The sequence below is a fragment of the Sylvia atricapilla genome, chromosome 9 (assembly GCF_009819655.1).
Source record: "Sylvia atricapilla isolate bSylAtr1 chromosome 9, bSylAtr1.pri, whole genome shotgun sequence".
Taxonomy (NCBI): domain Eukaryota; kingdom Metazoa; phylum Chordata; class Aves; order Passeriformes; family Sylviidae; genus Sylvia; species Sylvia atricapilla.
The window spans coordinates 16,141,514-16,161,544 of record NC_089148.1 but is presented as its reverse complement, the minus strand read 5'-3'; the positions used below and the strand labels follow the sequence as shown (position 1 = coordinate 16,161,544).

Genomic DNA, 20,031 nt, shown 5'->3' with positions numbered 1-20,031 from the left:
TTTATTTGAGTTAATTTAACCAGCAGAGCTGAGTCCACTTCAGCTCAGTCCCTACAGGGAGGACTTTCCTGAGACACTCAGGTACTCGGTGTGTTCAGGACCCAGGAGAGATCTATCATAGAGATGTCAGAACTGGCAGTGGAATAAAAGTGATGACTTCTTATCGATTCTAAAACACACAATGTTCTATCCACCGCTTGAAGTCAAAGGTAAAACTGGTTCTAAACATAGCTTTATTTAGGGGAATTTAATTAAGATTCTTATCTGGTTCCTAATTAAGAAGCCCATGAATTTTCTATTTGAGAATGAACCCTTTTAAAATGAAAATGTAAAATGGGGAGGGCAAGTTTAAATAATGTTTTTAATCGAACATAGATTGGGGGGTTTACTGCTGTCTTTTTCAGTTTTGCTCTTTTGATAATGCTTTGAGAAAATATTTTCAGCTTTTTCTATTGAGAAAAATACTGATGCACAAAGACTAAATGTGATGCAGCTAATAAACTATCTCAATAAGCTACCACTGCTTTTGCTTGGTTTGTTTTCTCATATTTTACTTTTTTTTACCAACAGAATAAACTGTTGGAATGGTCAGTAACTTCATGTCTTCTGAAGTTGAAATACTGGTTTATTACACAATGCAACAATATGGAAATTCAACACCTGGTAATATTTACATCATTAATGACAGAACAGAACTGATGACAAGGTAGATGATTAATTCATTAAGAACAAATGTCAACTGAATTTCATTGCAGACTTCAAGGTTTTTGCTTGTGTTCTATTCTGACCTTAAAAGGCCTGTAAAATGTTATGTCTATAATCCCACTTTGTAAATAACAATAATAAATACTGTCTGGTTTGATTCCAATGTAGAGTTAAGCCACTTGATGCTATGGATGAACAGAAGTGTACAGTCAGAGCGAGAGGACAAAGAGAATCTATTTACAAACACCCTTGAGTACAACTGTGTCAGCACAGCAAAATTACAAACACGGCTGCTTTCAAATAATTTCCTTTGGAAGTTCTGTATCTATTACTATCACCATATTAATTTTGCCTATTTTTTATCAGTATTAATTTGCTATTGTAAATCTTTTCAAAGTACGAACATTCTGTAGTCAAGCCAGTCTTCCATTAATAGAAGTAGGAAAAAACCCAAATGAGTGAGATCAATCAATAATTTAATTACTGTCGCCATTTTATCAGCTGCGATACCCAACTATAGTAGACTTGTTTTGGCATTTTTTAATTTATTGTATTGACAGTCAAAATGAAGAAAGTGATAGATCTGCATTCCTAAGTGGAATAGTAGAGTCAAGCCATTATTGATGATTCCTTAAGAATCACTCTTGTTGAGTTATGTCAGTGCAAGAGCTTCTTTTAATTTTTCTTTAGGAAGCATAATAAATACAGACAGATAGATTTTTTTTTTCTCTTACACAAGAGACAATTACCAGACAGTACATGCAAGTGTAATACAAACAGGAAAACAGACACAGAACAGTGATCAAGAGAACAGAAGGAAGACATACACTATGATACAAATAGGTAGTACAATCAAGGTTATTAACAAAAAAATTACGAATATTTAATTGGTATTTTTGGTATAGAAAAAAACCCAAGTTTGTGATCAGAAAATGTCAGGCGAACTCTAGTACCATAAATCCCTGTTTTGGGAGCTTATGGTGTTACACTTGGGATTTCTGCTCCTCCTCAGTGGAAGGCAAGGCTTGTTTGCTCCATGCTGGACAGGAGCAAGCTGACAGATGGTTCATAAAGGGCAATTTCTAGAGGGTATAGATTAGAGGATTAGGGCTGAGCAACCTGCTGGAGGAGGAAAGAATCTGGAAGGGCACCAAGATGTGCACCAATGTGAATACCAGCTGCAGCTACAGCAGCTTTTTAAACAGTTGTTTTAATTACAAATCATTTTGGGATACACATTTGGTATCCTTTCTAATTACTCACCATGAAGTACAAGACACATTGTGGCAAAGGTCAAGCTAAAGACACTCAGAGCATGGAAAATACTGTCATTAGCATGGAAACAAAGCAGAATGAAGAAACAGAAGCAGACAGCATAGAGCTCTACTAGACAAAAAAAAAAAAAAATCCTGTACAGGCATGGAAGCATGTAATGAGAGCTGCCTAAGGGAATAAAGATGAAAAAAAATGAGGATGAAGCTGTTGGTACTGTCTTACTGGAGAAAAAGAAGAAGTGATACCACCTCCAGGAATAATGCCTGAAGCACTGGCACACTCATACATGTCTGATGAATACTAAAGCCCAGAAAGATTGAGCCTGTAAAGAAATAAAAACCAGAAGGAGAAGGAGAAATAGATCCACTAGAAAATACACTCAAGCAGGCTAAGGCAATTCAGAAGGCAAACCAGAGACAGACCCAAGAAGGTGATGCACTGTATTACACAGAATATAAATCAGAGGGAATAATGGCCATTCTTTTGGAGTACTGCAAAGAGCTGGTGCAACTGAGTTTGCCTTAACTCAGTGCTGCCTCTGCCCTGGGATGGAAAGGCAGCAATAGGACCTGAACACCTACAATCAAAGAGTACTCCCTGCAGTGTGGCTGTAGCTGATCCAAGCACTGTTCACACACTGCAATTGACACCAGGGGACACAAGAACCAGGAGTTTGCAGCTACACTTCTACATCAGGAGCCAACTGAACCTTCCTAGTAACTGCAAACCCAACTACATGTAACCAGATAAATACAAGTGATCTTTCATCTAAGGAAAATTTCTCATGGTTCTTAACCTGTTTATATCATTCCAATGACATATGAGATTTTTTCCCCCACTTTTTCAATATATTTTCTTAAGTAGGAAATCATACACAATGATCTTTAAAGAATGCTATTAAAACTACAAAGTCTAGCATGCTAGAGAATGAAAAAATTAGTCACCTCTGATATAAATTTCAGGAGGTTCAGGAGTTTGTAAGCAAACAGGATGATTTAAAATTTTATTCATAGAAAAGACATTCATTGGAATGTTTCAGATAATGGAACAGGAATGTTTCTTGATAAGCCAAAAGTCACCTTTTGGCCCTATTTGACATAACTTTTCATGTGGTACAAACAGGACTTATGTCTGGTTCAAAGACTCATCATCAGGATACAGCTGCTGGCATCATTTCTGTGTGAAAAGGTGCATGTTACAAAAGGATGGATATTTGTAATAAATGCAAAGAGCAAGGAAGTTAGCTGGAAGAAGTTCAGTCACAGGCCTTCAGACAAGACCTTCTGTCACGTTTTCTGGCCAACTCCACACAGGAGCAGAAAGGTAATGAGGTGCTACCTGAGCCGAGGCACATGAAATCAACTCATCAGTTCACCAAACTGCATGAATACATGTTTGTATTCATGAGATCCTTTAGTGTTATCCTTGCCCATCCTTTAGAATTACTGACACATCTTGGCCACATCTGAGAATGATCAAGACACCTAAGTGGAAGCATCTGAAGGGGCAAGAAAAAAGCTTCAGCTTGGCCCTAAATTCATTTAGCTTTCTGGAAGAAGATAATCAGTGCAGCTTACAAGCAGGCACCAAGAGACATTGACAACTATAGAACTTCTCAGTAGGTTCTCCATAGGCTCACACAGGAGATGGGTTCAGGCACAACAGGAGCCGGTGGCTATGGTATTCTGAAGGGAGTAAGTACCATCTAATAACAGGTGATTATTTTTCTCAAGGAAACCAGCGATGCTTTAAAACAGCAAACGTGATGCTATTGAAATTCCAGCATCAATACCTGGAAATGTGCTCCTGTCTGAGAAAGTCATTACTGGTGACAAGTACACGGAGCAGGAAATAGCTTCCATGGTTCAGGGCAGATTCTGCATCTCCAGTAATAGAAGGCATCAGGCAATTGAACAAAGCAGTGACAAGGTGAGATAAAAAGATTCATACCAAGTGGTTCAATACATTGAAATAAAAATTTGATGATGTGTAAGCTCTGAGGGATGCATGCACTACAGACAAAGCTATTGTGAGGCTTAATGAAAAAAAAAAAAAAATCTAGCTTTAGATCTCACTCCCTCCCTTGCCAGAGGTGGTCCCTTTCCAGAGCTGTGCCCTGCACTCTCCAAGGCAGCCCTGTGGCCACCAAGACCTGGTGACACCCTGGCCTCACAGCTCACCATGCCCTGCCCTCTTAGTGACCCCAGTGGAGCCCAGGATTTCACAGGATTTTTCGAAGGTGGCTGAGAGACACGGCTGCTGTTACAGCCGCAGGGGCCAACCAAGCCCGAGGCGAGGTGGGCGGTGTTTTCTAGCACCAGCACCTGACGGAGCCACGGTGTGCCTCTGCTCCGCCAGACCGGACCGCGGCGGGCTGTCGGAGCCGGGGAGGCCGGGAGAGCTCCGTGTGTGACCAGGGGCGCTCAGGGCCGGCGGCAGCGGGCAGGGCACGGCCCGGCCGCGGGCCAGCGGCGCTCCCGCCCCGCGGAACTTGCGCACGGGCCGCCGGCCCCTTCCGGCAGCCGCGGCGCCGGGCCCGTGCAGGAGGCGGGCCGAGATGGCGGCTGCCGTGCCCCGCGCCTCCCGGGCCCGCGCCGCCGCGCTGCTGCTGCTGGGCTGCTGCGGGGCAGCGCTGGCCAGCGGCGCCCAGGTACGGGGCTGGGGGAGCCGCGCGGGGCCCGGGAGCGGGCGGGCGGGCGGCGCCTTGGGCTCGGGGCCGCCGGCGTCCCCAGGGCTTCCCCCCGCAGGCGGGGAGCGCGGCCGTGGGCTGCCCGCGGAGCTGTGCGGAGGCGCCGGCGGCACCCAGGAGCGGCCCTGTCCCTACGACGGGCACCGGTACCGAGCGCTGCCTCCCCGGCGGGCGGAGCCGCCGCCGGTCCCGCCCGGCGCTGCCCCGTGGGCGGAACCGCGGGGCTCTGTGTGCCCAGATGCTGGGCGGCTCGGCCGGTGTCTGCCCTTTGTGCCAACTGCAGAAAGTTACAAAGCCCCAGACTCTCCATCCTCTTGCGAGTTTCTGGAATTCAGTTTGGTGTTGGCCACACGCCGTAACTCGCGGCGGCTGGGAGCCGGCCGGGGTCGCGGGGCTCCGGGTGGGGCAGAGGAGCGGCCCGGGCTCCCCGGCCCCGTGCCCAGCCCGCAGGTGCCAGTGGGTTTGTCAGGTGGGAGTAGTTTTATATTTCAGCAATTAGCTTAATGCACTGTGCCCACGCCTCATCTGGAGTGTTGTTTGCTTTTGAATTTTGTGTTATTAACAAGTTGTTAGGCTTGAAATCAATTACAATAGGACCAAACAACCCCCGCACCTCGAACAATAGAAATATTCTTACAGTGTCTGGATGACTAATTAAACTGCAAGTTGTTTGCTGCCTGAAGTACAACACACTTTCTGTTACCGTGTGTCTTGTGTAAGACCACAAGCATCATCCCAGAACTCCTCAGCGTTAAGAGTCTGATTTAAGAGTCAGCACATTTGGATTGTTGCCCTGTGACAGGCTTATTCCATTACCTCTGTGAAGTCTTAGCCCCTTTTTGTGTCCTGATTTATGGTCTCTGTTGAGGAGAAAGGGCCCTCTCATCTGCAAGGGAAAGTGAGAACTATAGAGAACACAGTTTATACAGAAGGTTGCTGTCATAGATCCTGATTTTGGAAGATAAATGTAACCACCTTGGATTTAAAGTGGGTTAAAACTGCAGATTCTCTTACCTGCTTTTTAAAATTGAGTTGAATTGAATCCAAGCCTCTTTTCTCATTAAGGATGAAACCGTAGGTCAATAAACCATATTCTTTTGTTCTTGAAGTGTCCTTTGGGGTAGAGATGTGTGGGCTTTTGGTTTTAACTAAGGTGCAAGTGACTAATAATTCCTCTTTGTTCTGTGGTGAGTTTCAGGGAAAGATTGGGAGCAGGTAATTCATACGAAATGTACAAATATTAAGAAAAATACCTCTCTTTTAGCTTTTCTAAGGTTTATTTAGTATTAATGTGTGGTAAACATATGCACTGAACACTGCTGTGGCGATAACAAAACTATAGTTATTTCTTTCTTATTGCTGAAAAACCTAAAATTTTTTTCATCTTTCAGGATCAAGCAGAGCAGTTTTTTAGAAGTGGACATACAAATAACTGGGCAGTTTTGGTAAGGATGGTCCAGGTTGTTTCCCTCCAATAAAGCTGACAGTTTTTCATCAGGAGCCATAATTGCAACAGTCACTCAAGAGTTGTGCTCATTTGAAAGAAATGGAAAGATAAACATTTGGAAATTAATAAATTTGAAATTGTGCCTGCAAATTTATTACACTATAATTAAATTATCTTTTCAATATGACCAAATTTCAAGCACTCAATGTGTCTAGCTAAATGGCAGGATTCATAAAACAAAAGTTCTGAAAGTATTAAAATAGTTAAATTAGCATACTGCATATTGAAAAAAAAAAGGTGTAATTCTGATACCAGGGAAGTCTGGTCTCTTTGACCAGAAAGGTAGAATTTATATCTCATTTTTGTTCTTATTCATGTTCTTATTCAATCTGTTAGCTTGTGATAACAGGCTGGAAATAAAATCAATTCAGGCAATGCAAAAAAAAAAAAAAAAAAAAAAAAAAAAAAGGGGCGGCAGATCAACTGTTCTTACCCTAATTCTTTTTTTCTTTGCCATGTAACTTTTAATTAGCTTTGAATTGTGTTGCACAGTCGGTTCTTAATCACAATTCAGGTCTTAATGACTAATTTGTTTCAGAACACTATTGTAATTACTCAGTAGCAGCTGTTTGTTTTCCAGATACTAAAACTGAGCAATACAAAAGGAAAGTTAACAGTAACTAATCAGAGGAATAATTTATATATTCTACAATGTACAAACTTGAAACTTTAAAACGTAACATACTACTTTAATATTATTAATAAATAGATGCCGTTATTGGGACTCATAAAACCACACAAAAAAGGTAGAAAATTAGGTCCAAGGGCCTGTACTTTCTCTGCTGAACAGATTTTCTGCTGGTTTTATTTTCTCTCTGGTTAGTGGTTAAGTTTTGTAGCAGTTGCTACTAATTTTTTAAGCAGTAGAGCAGGGAGGGGTTTACTGCTGTCAGGCACTTCAAACCTTGGATCGTACTTCATCCCACTTCATCAAAAGTAATCCCACTTCATCAATAGGTTGAATTAATATGCTGCAGCATGGATCACTATATTTAAAGCTTAGACACTTTTCACTGTGTTGTAAGGGAGGTACTGGAGGCAGGGGGCAGATGATGGTACCTTGAAGTGTCTCAGCTAAATTGGACAGTTTGTTTTCAGAGTTTTAAATCTTGCTGAAAGACAAATGTCCTCGTGGACTGATTGCTGTGGGCTCTTTTGGAATTCCTAATTGATAGGGTGATAGACACACAAAAGGATCCTTTCAGGCTGAAATTTATTATTTCTTAAGCTACAACTCCGTTCTGTTTATGAAAATGAGTAGAGAAAAAGATGCTGTGTAGTGTGACTTAGAGCTCTATGTTTAGAGCTGAAAAATTAAAAAATCTATCTAAATGCTTTTTCCTGCGTCTCTGTTTTTGTGGCTTTAAAGTCACATCTTATAGAAGCTTTTGAAATGTCTGAATCAGAACCTGATTTAGGGAGTGTGTATATAAATGGAATGGCTGAGCCCTGACCCCTTGCCTGTTAGAACTGTAGAAATCGAACTCTGAGAATTTGGATTCAGATTCATTTGTATTTGTATTGGTTAGAGCTCAGTTTGCTCTTACTTTGACTCCATAAATGCAAATGTCCTCAGCGCATTTTCCCCTGTGTGTGGCTTCTGCATGAAGTAATTCACTTGTGCCCTTGTGGAAGAATGATCCCAGAATGGATTTGCTATTGAGATGAGAACCTTCCTTTGATCTCTCTTCCATTTGATTAGGAGAAAGCAAATGAAAAAAATTAGCTTATCCACTTACTGTTGCTGAATTATTCCCTGAAGTGCCACTATGTATATTTAGTAAGGGTTTGTGACAATTTTGTCTTGAGTCAGTGTGGTGGGAACTTTTTTTTAACTTCTATTTTCAGAGTTTTTTGCTTTGGTACAACTAAGATTTACATAACTTATGAGTTTCTTGATGTTACTATATTCTTTCTGAGTTGTTGCTGTTTTTATAATCCTGTAATCGCATTCTTCTGGTGCAATGTGCCAGGCCAGTTTGTATCTTTACACTGTTTAATATGCTTTTTTTTTCTCATTTCAAGGTGTGTACGTCTCGATTCTGGTTTAATTATCGTCATGTGGCAAATACTCTTTCAGTGTACAGAAGTGTCAAGAGACTGGGCATTCCTGATAGGTGAGGGAATCTTGGTGAATCCAGTTTTGCAAATGTGCTACTAAATGAGCAATACAGAAATACATTTTTCTTCCCAGTTTAACTGGATAAAAGTAAAAAGGAAGAACACAAACACATCAGTATGGTGAAAAGTGCAGCAATGTTGTTCCAAAGGAAAAGCAACAAGTTGCATAATAAAATTTCCATTTGAAACAGGCTAATTAGATCTAGCCACTAAAATGTACCACTTAAAAAATTGGTGCAAGTGTGATTTGAAAATTACTAAGTGCACTCAGCAATGACAGTACTACTTGAGATGAGCCTTGCTGTACTTTAATTTCCTTTTAGTGTGGACATGTTGGTAACTCTGACTGTACTAAGATGTAAGACTTCCACATCTGTAACTATACTGAGTCTTTAAAGACTGATCTATAGGAGCAATTCCTATATATTGACAGTAGCCTTGAAAAAACCCATTTTGCATTATTTTTTTTGAGAAACAAGGTTTTTTGTCCATGCAAGTTGTGTTTCTCTATTGATAGCACAAGGGTTAGAACAGTATCTCTTCTTTCACAACAGGAACAGCAAAGTTCTGATGTATCTTTCCTTTGTGTTCCTTCTGGAAGTCCTAGGGGTGTTGGCACAGTTCCATCCAGCTGTTTCAGAATGTAATTTACTTCTGTCAGAACTGTGGAAGTGAATTTAAGGCACCAGCATCCACTGTGTAATAAGCTATATGTATCATATGCTCCTATAGAATTCCTTGTGGTCCTGGTTTTTGATGGTAGTTTAGAGAACTGGTAGTTTCTCTGGCATGTCTACCTGAAGAAGTGTGGCCTGCTTCATCACTGCAAAATGCATGTTCTGATGGATTGAATTGGTATGGCATTTTTTTTTGTCCAAATCCAAAACTGCACAATTGAGTTCCCCAGTTAACTCCCATTCAGCTGTGAATTTAAAAAAAAAAAAAAAAAAAAAAAAAAAAAAAAAAAAAAAAAAAAAAAAAAGGCTTTCTGGTTTTTGAAAGAGTGGATTTTGATACTCAATTTTTAGATGCATTTTGGGGTTATAAATCCAAGGGAATGCACTGTGGAAGTGCTGTGGGCTGAAAGGCACAGAAAGATTCCTTTTGTCCTTGCCCATGTCATTCAGAAGCAGCTGTTCTCTCTCCTGTGCAGCCTTTGAAGCACACGTGCCCTTGGCACTGCCGCAGAAATTCTGTCACTAGTCACTAGTACTGCTCTTACCTTAGAACTTTTATCACCATTAAAGTCAAAATAGGTGTGAGTTTTAGAAACTGCAAGAACTGTGGCATGACTGAGATGTCTGTGTTCTGTAGCAAGATCCATTTCTTATCCATATGCAAAGATCTGGAATTAATGTCAAAAAGCCAGCAATGCTTTAGACTACAGTCAAGAATACTCTCTAAGACACTGGAGAAAAGCTGGAGAGAGAGAGAGCCTTCTTACTTAGCATATACAGCAATTTTTATGTGGATTTGAGCGTGTTTTTTCCTCAGGCAAACTTACCTTATCTGTTTTTCTTTCTTTGCTGCGAGACTTCTTTCAAAATACCAACAAGACAAAAACAAACAAACAAACAAAAACCAAAACAAAAGTTTCCAAAAAGCCTCAAAATCACATCTGAAAAATAAACATCAATCATGATTCTTGGACATGATTGTTTTTAGTGCTCTTTAAAAATCTCTGAGTTTTTTTATTAAGAGCTCTGACCTCCCAGGTCCAGGCAAGCCTGTATACCAAAGCTGCTGATGTCAAATACTCTCATGCTTATCTTTGGCCTGATTAGCCCTGTAGATGAATGACAACCAGCTGCATTTCTGTGTGTGATATTTTTGTGATACTGAGAATGCTCATAACGAAACAGGGTATAACTATGCAAAGTTTACTTGCAATTCCAGGAATCTTTTTAATGATCCTGTCTATTGTTGTAATTGTTGAACAGTGTTCTAATTTCTGTTTGACTGTTATGTGAAAGTAGAATGTCTGAAATGTTTCTTTTCTTATTTTCCACAGTCACATTGTCTTAATGCTGGCAGATGATATGGCATGTAATCCCAGAAATCCCAAACCTGCAACTGTGTTTAGTCATAAAAACATGGAGCTGAATGTCTATGGAGATGATGTAGAAGTGGATTACAGAAGCTATGAGGTGACAGTGCTTTAATTAAAACACTGAGTCTTTATTTTTTAGTGCTAGTTTAAGGATTTATGCAGCATCTCTGAAGTCTGAGGAAGTCTTTCTGTTCATATTGCTGGTTTTGGGCTGGGCTTTTATTATCAGCTGATGAGTCTAAAATACATACCCCTCCTCTCCTTGATATTTGAGTTTGTATTTGAAGTTCATTGTACTAGAAACATGTTTTGTGTATCTATTTTAAATAATGGAATAGAATCATATGACTGAAATCTCTTTGGAAATGACTGTTCAATGTCTCATCTTCCCAACACAAAAATTGTGAAAATTTTGGTGTGCAATTGAACTGTTTATTAGGTAGATGTACTTCAATTCCTAATCTTAAGCATATGCTCCTACAATAAAGCAAAAGCCTTAACTTAATCATTACTGCAAAGCAATTACTGTATAAAAATCTGCATTCTGTCACTTTTCTTTTTATGTAATATTCCTTCATACCAGGCACCATCTCTACAAATTGAGAAAAAATTTCACAGCAGTTTCTTGGTTTAATAGTGGTGTAGAATTACTGGTAAAGGTTTATTGAATTGTATTGAGGTATACAGTAGATGTTTTATTTGTCTGAAGCTTTATACAAAGAAGTGAAGACACAGAACTGGAATAGAGCTACATTCTTTTTATCATGTTTTTTTCCTTGGTATGGATTTGTTGCTGGCGTCTGAGCTGTGCTTGAGTACTTAAAGAGGAAGTGGTGTTTTGTAGAATGTCTTGCAGTCACCACTCAGATAGATCTTACCTGATCACTCAGACTTATGTAATTGAATTGATCTTGTTTTCTCTTTTCTGAGTTGTGGAGGGAATTTAAACTTTTGTTTTTCCATGGTAACACACACTAATGTTGGAGCGTTTTGTGGGCACAGGAGTAGCTTTGGCACAGGGAAGCTCTATGCTGACAGGTTTTTAGATCAATGTTAATATATTTAAAAATTATAATGGTGGTAGATTTATTGGATATAATTAAGCAACAGGCTGATGTTAGAGGAGTAAAGTGGAGGGTGCCACATGATTCTTAACCTGAAGTAAAACCTTACACAGGAAATGTTTATGTAGTTTATATCACACTGTACTATGTCTGGTTAGATACACTGCATATTTTAGTGTTCCATTATTTAATTTCTGTAACCCAGCCTATAGCTGATCAATATTTTTTATCTTTAGAAAATTACCTTATGCTTCTATTCATAGGTTACTGTTGAAAATTTCTTGCGTGTTTTAACGGGAAGAATCCCACCAAGCACACCACGATCTAAACGTCTTCTTTCTGATGACAGAAGCAATATTCTAATATATATGACAGGTAATTGCAGGTTTCTCTGTACAGTTTATTGATACTTGCTCAGTTGGATGGGTTTGTTGAAAGCATCAGTAGTCCAAATGCACAAAAGGATCGACCAAAAGATGTTTTTCTGGTTTCAGCATGTCATTCTAATTAAGGAAAAATGCCTATAAGGCAGTACTAAGCCAGTATAGATTCCATTTGAAATGGTGTATGTGTATTGCTTTTACTGTATCAATAGTTTATTTTGTTGGACTGTTTATGGAGAAACACAGCTGTGTTTACCTTGTTTTAGAAGTACTATCCACTAGGCTGTATATCTTCCTTTAACCTACATCCTTGTCTAACTTCTGACTTTTCTGTTAGGCCATGGTGGAAATGGTTTCCTAAAATTTCAAGATTCTGAAGAAATCACAAATGTGGAACTTGCTGATGCCTTTGAACAAATGTGGCAGAAAAGGAGGTAAGAAATAAGCATTATGTAGACATTAAATATTGAATATTGTGAACATACTCTTAAGTGTGTCTTACAGATAGGCCTTGCTTACCTGCAGCAGTGATACTGTCAGTTGTCCATAAAATTGTGTGACAGTTTGCGTTCAGAAAGCAAAGTTTTCGTTTTTGCTTTCAGCTTCCTGCAGTTAGAGCTGCTCAAATGTATTGCTTTGGACAAACTCGCATCCAAAATCTGATCAGGGTGAGCTCCTGTTCCTTAGGTTCTGAGCAGCTGTCCTGGTAACTAAAAAGCAAACTATGTATATGGTGTCTAAGTAGAAATGGGTAAGGAGGCTGTTTTGTTTCTTTCAGGTACAATGAATTGCTGTTTATTATTGATACTTGTCAAGGAGCATCCATGTATGAACGATTTTATTCACCCAATATAATGGCCTTGGCTAGCAGCCAAGTAGGAGAAGATTCTTTATCAGTAAGTAGATTTATGTGATCCTGAGGACAGTTTTCAGAATGCTTGAGTTAAAAGCACAATTCCTGCTGACTTTTAACTAAAGATTTCCTTTATTCTAATTACTGAATGTATAAGGTATTTTGTGGGGGTTTGACAAAACTTGTAAGTCTACTGTTCCTGCTTGTTTTTGTGTGCTGTCCCAAAGAGCCAGGCTAATGATGGATTTCTTGTGCTTGCTGGCCAGTTTATGCATTGCCTAGGATAGCAAGAAATCTTATGGGAAGGCTGCTGGGAGATGTGTGTGAGGAATATTCAATCTGGGACTTACTATACTCGATATAAAACCAAATGCTGGCTTTCACCTGCTGTGATTATATCCCCCAGCTGAATTACAGGAGAGAGGACAGTTACATAGGAGCGATCCCAGCCAGACCAAAACCAGCTGGTCAGGATTACTTGAACCCACACACTGCTGTAAGATACACTGGCTCTCCCAGCCCTATTTTTTGAAGTCCAGAGGTCTATGCTGGACCATTAAGAAGGAGTTCCCTGCTTTTTGGGAAAGAGAAATTACCAGGATACAGTTTATAGATAAACTGCATTGTTCAGCTTATCAGCAGTAGGTTTTTTCACAGCTAGTAATTTTCTTTACATAATTTGCCTAAGAGCAAAAAAAAATTATGCTTAAGTTTTGCAACATGCTGTTACATTCTGTTCCCTCTCCCGAATGCTGAGTTCTCTCCTGCAAATGCCCAATAATTGCTGTGTGTTGTTTTTAAAGCATCAGCCTGACCTGGGGATTGGCGTTCATCTCATGGACAGATACACGTTCTATGTGTTAGAGTTCCTGGAAGAAATTCATCCAGCCAGTCAGACAAATATGAATGACCTAGTAAGTAGAATACTCAACATTCATTAATATGCTAATGACTTTAATAGTTCTAAAACTAATCTATTTTGTCTGTAGGGTTCTTCAAATGCTTTTTATGCTCCTGCTGTTTCTCTCGGAAGCAGCTTTGGAGGGAGGATTTTTTTGCTATTGTTAAATGTAGTTGTGTAACACTTCAAGGATTGTCCTCATTTGAAAGTGCTTTGCTGGCTCCAGAAAAAAATAACCAAAATGAGCCAGATTTTGTATTTTTTGCTGAAAAAATAATGAAGTATTCATTAAATATTCACATCAATAGAATGAAGCATTTCCATGTGAAATATTTTAGCAGGAAGCTTCTAAAACCAGGATAGCAGACACTTTGCAGATGTGGGAAAGCAGGCATTGATGTTGTTTTGCAAAGGTGATTGAACAGTTAAAAACAGTTAAAATCAGTAAAAACAGTTAAAATTTGTGCACTCACAAATGCCTGCAGAGACTAATTTATCTGTATATCTGCTTAGATTCCAGAGCAAGATACATACAAATCTGTCAATGTTTGCACTTAATCATAGCTGAGACAAACACTATTGTAGGTTTCAGGTACGAAAAAGAAGGAAAAGAAGAAGCCAGCCAGATAATGTATGACAAAATTTATGAAAATGCCTCTCTAGCAGTGAGATGTATACACTTGGGAGATGACATGAAACATATCCATATTTTATTTGCTCTGTTAACCCTTTATACCTGTTCCAATGCTGGTTTATTTGTAGTCATGGGTTATCGTTTGGTACCTTATAGATGTAAATCCTGCTGTGCCACATCAGTAATCTAAGAGCCACCACTTACATTGTCACAGATTCATTTCTGTAAAAGGAGCAGCTGCTCAAAAGTTTTATGCCACCCTCTGTCTACAGAGGATGGTGTTAGCCTGACTGCTACATGTGTGCTAGAATTCTCTCTGAACAACCCACACTTGGCAGATTTCATGTTGATACAGAATTGATTCAGTGGCTAAGACTCAAGGTTCTTTTACTTACTTCTGTGGAAATTAAATTCTGTCCTATAATTTAATACCTTCTAATTATAGGATACAGGTAACTTTAAAATAAATTTTGATAAAGAAAAACATGCAAGTTCTTTGTTGATTAACTATCTTTGTCTAGCCTTTTCATTCAAATGTCACTGTAAACAAGAAAATATTTTCTGTTAATAATAAAAGGTAATAAAAAGGAACAGTGCTTTCTACTGTGTAAGACACACTCTTGGAAAGGGATATAGGAGGTCTGGTCAGCAGGATGTTAATCTGATTATTGTGAAAAGTGTAGAAATTTGTTAGCTGGCCAAGCAGTTTACTTTTTGAGTTCTTTGGAGAAGATACCTAACTGTGTTTTTGCTTATATGCCAAATATTCAGGAAGAGCTGAGGGAAGTTATCCATACTGGTAAATTCCTTCCATAATGTAAGTCATCTTATCATACATTGATTTGCTGATTGATGCTCGGGGAGTGGAAGAGAAGGGACAGAAATATATCTTAATTTGTGATAATTTGTTCATGGCCAAATGGGACTGGGATGGGACTGGATGGGATCTCAAGGCCTGGTCTAGAGGGAGGTGTCCCTGGCTTTGGCAGGAAGGTGGAACTAGATGATCCTTCAGGACTCTTCCAACCCAGACCATTGTATAATCAGGTACTGAGTCATAATCTGCACACATTTCAGCAAGTGTGACCACTTGACTTTGAGTTGGTGCTTTTCAAAGCTTCATCTAAGAGTTCCAAATTGACATATGGTTAGTCCATGGTAAGGATATAAACCTGGGGTTTTTTTGCCAACAGTTGCAGGAGGTATTCTATCCAACTCTGATTTTTTAAATTTAAATTAATGCTTTCCAAGATCAGGGTAACTTATGTTGCTCACTACCTAGCTTTAAAATTAAATGTTATTTAGTTGTTTGATCTTCTGATATGTCAAATGTCTTCTCTTTTTGAGGTACTGTGTATTTGTTGCACTACTTCTATGCCATTACCTCTTTACTTTTCTCTAACCATTCTTGAAACAGCTTCTCTTCACATCCACCTAAGATTTGGATATTGCATTCCTGCAAAGAATGATACATCGTTTTTCATAATCCACTCCACCTACTCCCCACCTGCTCCATCTGTGTTGCTAAGGGATAGTATAAAGCTGTGCAAATGACTTACTTCAGGTTTGATCACAATTCCCTGAAAATAAAAACTACATTGAATTGTCATACATTTTAACTTTAAAAGTAAGATTCAAATAAATTTCTAAATGAGGTGTCATTTGTCATAAAGGAGCTAAATTGTTGTTAGAAAAGTTAACAAAGTTGGAGGAGTTGTTTAGCTCTGTTTGAAAAAAAAGTTTAAAAATTTGGAAAAATTAGTATAGGAAAAAATGTGCTTAACTTAGCCAGTGTTTGTGTTTTCCTTTTTTTGTCAGAAGACCTCAGTTATTAGTGTTAGTCTGTTGTGGTAGAATTGGTTTGCAGTTCATTCTCACAGTGGTAGTGGATGGGTAGGTTTAGTCCATTCTCACAGTGGTCGTGGATGGGTAGGTTTTTAACACTGAAGTCTTCTTCTCACTGCCACTTCATTTCTTTGTTCAAATTTGTATCAATGTGTTGTGGTCGTAAACTGTTGCAGGACAGGTAATAATTAGTTGGGTGCAGTATCAGTTTCCCACTTTCAGTGCTGATGCAGTTTTTTTGGCATTTATACTCTCTAAACATTGGTGAGAGACTTACTTGTATAAATGCAACATAAATTTATGCCTCAGATAGTGGGATTAAAACAAATGCTTACTTTTTATAGTTTAGTTCAGAGACTTGCTTGTTATGTTTGTGTCCTTAATTGGAGCAAAGCTGGGGAAAATTGATAGCATTTTGGTGAAAATGAAAACTTTAGGGAGTTTGTGTGTGCATTAACAAATGGCTTTTGTATGGGAAGCATGATGCTGATGAGTCTAGTCCATTTTCACCACAGGGAAGATAACAGGGGTTTGATTTGCCTCTTCTTTAGCAGCTGTGTGATAGCAGCCAACAAGAGAGATGGGAATTGTTAAAATAAGAGCTGAGTGTGTATGAATGCTTGTATGCTTCAGGTAAAGGTAAAAGTGAGCTGAGGTCTCTCCGGACAAGCAGCCTAATGCCATATGTCACAGGCTTAGGCTAAAAAGAGATAAAAGAGAAACTGGAATAGAGCAGAAGGGTGGAATGGGAAGATAGAATCTGTCCTCTATGAAGAAAAACCAGATAGATTGTTTCCTCTCTGGGAAAGTTTTTGTAATGTAGGGCTCTGTTGTCCAAAAAGAATGAGCCACAAAAGCCTGTGCATTTTGTGTCAGGCTGAGCACAGTATTTCTGCTGGGAAGTATGGCCTGAAACTCTCAGGTTTTTGTCATTCGTGAGCTGGGACAATTCAAGTTGTATTTGCACTGAGCGGATTAGGATCTGTGTTTTTTGTTATTAGGATGCAACCTTGTAAGAACTGAGCCATGATGTAATTTAGGTGTATGAGCTCTAGATCCTGTCTGTTTCATAAATAGGTCCATACCTGTTTATGAAAATCACTTGGAAATTTTAAGGTTAAAGAAGATGAGTGCCCATGTGGAGAGTGACAGTTTTAGTCCTGTATATTGAGTCTCTTGTGTAAAATGTTCTGTGTGGCTGGAATGTGAAGGACTCACATGACCTGCCCTGTTACCAGGTGATCTGTGTTGTGGCAGGTGTGGTACGACTTGTCCAAAATGGCTTTGTGTCCAACATGCATTTGTGTTGCCTTGTGTCTGCTGGGGACATAACACACTTGTTACTTAACAGGCATCCTGCCTTGCCAGGTGTTTAAATGCTGCAACAAATCTGTCACTGTTTCTTCTGATTTTGTAAGTGCTGGTTTTGTCTTTCAGGTGTTGCAGTGTGTGTGGGATATAGGGGATCTGATATGTAGACAAAATACATGGGTAAAGTAAATAATAATAGCTTGTTTGTAGGTGTCACAGGAAGTCTGTGAACTTAATGTAAATAAAGCACTTTTGATATTTGAAGATCTTATGCATTAATTTGTGGGCTATAAACTAGAAACAAGACTGATGGACTTTTTATCTGATCAAAATGTAAATTCTTGCTTCTTTATGAAGCCTTCAACATAGCTGCTTATCAAAGCTAGTTTAATTTTGCATGCCTCCTTTTGGTAAATATGATGAATTTATGCCCACTTGTGACTTCTGGAAGGTTATAGCAGCATTGCTGCATCTATATTCAGCAATATGTTTGTGCATTTATAGTTAGATGAAATTGATCGTTGGCTTTCACAGGAGCATTTTAAACTCCAGTGGCATTATTATCAAGATGTTCATGCATTTGAGTGCATTTTTTTAACCATTCTTTTCAGCTATGGAGCTTGCACTGAAATTAATGCAAGTTACGTGTATCATTTATCTTTCTTTTTAACAGTAGTTTCATTTTGGAAGGTATATGTAGAGACTGCGGAATTAGGGGCAGGATGTGATTGTCCATCTTGCTTTCCAGTTTCAGGTCTGTCCAAAAAGCTTGTGTGTTTCCACCCCTGGGCACCGAACCGACCTGTTCCAGCGAGACCCTCAGAAAGTTCTGATAACAGATTTCTTTGGCAGCGTCAGGAAGGTGGAGATCACCACAGAGGCACTTTCCCTGGACCAGAACGTGGCTGGGTTTGAAAGCAAGTAAGTAGTCCTTATTTAGACCTAATTGGTCTAGCTTTGTGCCACAAAAACACAGTAGTTGTGTTAACTGCCAAGGAAAAAGAACTCTGACTTCCTGTCATTTCTTACAAGGAATCGGGGAGTTAATATAGACCTCCTACTGTGATGAAGTTGTCAGCTGAAAACTTTGTTTAAAAGTGCCCACTCTTTTCCTCACCCTAAATAAATGCTGCTTAAGGCCAAGGTATGAATGTCAACACCAACAGAAGTTGTTTGGAATTTTCTTTCTTCCTTAACGTTTCTACTTTAGTGCTTGAATATTTTGTTACTGCAATTCCTACTTGTGGTAGTTTGCCTCCCCACCCCAGATAAGCTCTGAGTATAAGCCATCAGGTTAGGTGTTCATTACCAGTTAGCTTTTTAATAAATGCTTTGTTTGAGTTCTATGAATTCTCTGGCCTTTGACATTATTTTGTCCTGAGAATTTCTGTTCCTGAGATTCAGTGATTCATTTGATTGAAATTCATTGGTTGAAGTTGTAACAGGGCTTCTTTTACTTTGTGGATGAAGAAAGAAGTTTAAACTTCTTTGTATTTTTGGGATTCTGTTGCCACCTATTGGGAAGATGTAAAGGAAGTTGTGCTAGTTCTGTAGGGTTTATTTAGCATTGTACTTCCATTTCTGTTGCATCTTTTGTGCTTGATGTTACTGCCCTGTAGGAGGGGGAAACAAAGGATTGAAATATTGTCTTATATCAGGGACTAAATACTTTTCCACATATACATTTATGTAAATTCCTGTCTGTCTTGTTGTTTACTGTTGCTCAAGCCAGTGGATAGCAGTTTTATATATTTTTTAAGATAACAGTAACTCTGGTCCTTGTCATTATAAATACCCTACAAGGTTTAGTGTATTTCATATTTTACTTTCATACTGTATGTATATCTGGATCATATGCATTAGTACATACCATATAAATCTGAAGCTAGTTTTGTGATTCCTTAGTATAGAACAGTACTTAGTGACTGTAAATTTGTTTTTTTCACTGAAGAATAAAAAAGCTCTTGGCAAGTAGGAGACATTTTGGTAGTAAAAACCATTATAAAAACTTACCTATGTGGGTTTCTAATTTGTGGACAATTGAAAGGAGAAATAGATTTTGAAGGGCTTTACCATTCTGAAACAGGAAATGACTGGTTAGGATTTTCAGCTTGTGTGTGTGTGTGTGTGTGTGTGTTAGTTTGCTGTCAGTAGTAGAGAGATTCCATGCACACATGGAAGCATGTTGAGAAGTGGGCACTCATGCACAGAGAAGAATATTATCCTTAAGAAATGTTCTGATGTTTAATGAAAGCTGTATTACATTATCATGGTAATTCCACTTAAGTCTGTGAAATTGGAAGGGATGGGGACATGCTGGTTTAATAGTTCTCTTTTAAACAATTTTCTAAAAAAGTACTCAGGTTTTCAGTGTCTTGTTACCATTTATAGACAATATGTTTTTAATGGAGGAGAAAGTATGGAATTTGTTAAAAAAGTACTGAAAAATTGTAGTAAAGCTCTAACAGATAATGATGTGGAGTGTTTAATAAATTCCCTAAGCAGAATTCTGAGGTAAGTACTTCTTGGGATGACAGCTCTGTAAACAGCTACAAAAAATTAGGAATTACAGCTTGAAGCGAATTTATTCAATGAAAATATTAATGCTTTTTAAAAATGCAGATTTGGAGTGTCTGATCTGCAAGAACCTGTTACTGTGATTTTTAATAAGAATGTTACAAACTTTACGTGCA

The 20,031-nt window shown here is 38.9% G+C and overlaps 1 protein-coding gene across 1 annotated transcript in view; it reads left to right on the top strand.

Annotated features, from left to right (window-relative positions):
• The first annotated feature begins 4,515 nt into the window (after positions 1-4,515).
• The window catches only part of PIGK (phosphatidylinositol glycan anchor biosynthesis class K), a 64,769-nt gene continuing 49,253 nt past the window's right edge, over positions 4,516-20,031 (top strand). Inside the window, exons 1-9 of the mRNA XM_066325076.1 lie at positions 4,516-4,630; positions 6,061-6,114; positions 8,202-8,293; positions 10,309-10,444; positions 11,675-11,786; positions 12,132-12,228; positions 12,573-12,690; positions 13,451-13,561; positions 18,087-18,259. Coding sequence (XP_066181173.1) covers positions 4,538-4,630; positions 6,061-6,114; positions 8,202-8,293; positions 10,309-10,444; positions 11,675-11,786; positions 12,132-12,228; positions 12,573-12,690; positions 13,451-13,561; positions 18,087-18,259 — 986 coding nt within the window. The 5' untranslated portion in view covers positions 4,516-4,537. The remainder of the gene's footprint in view (positions 4,631-6,060; positions 6,115-8,201; positions 8,294-10,308; positions 10,445-11,674; positions 11,787-12,131; positions 12,229-12,572; positions 12,691-13,450; positions 13,562-18,086; positions 18,260-20,031) is intronic.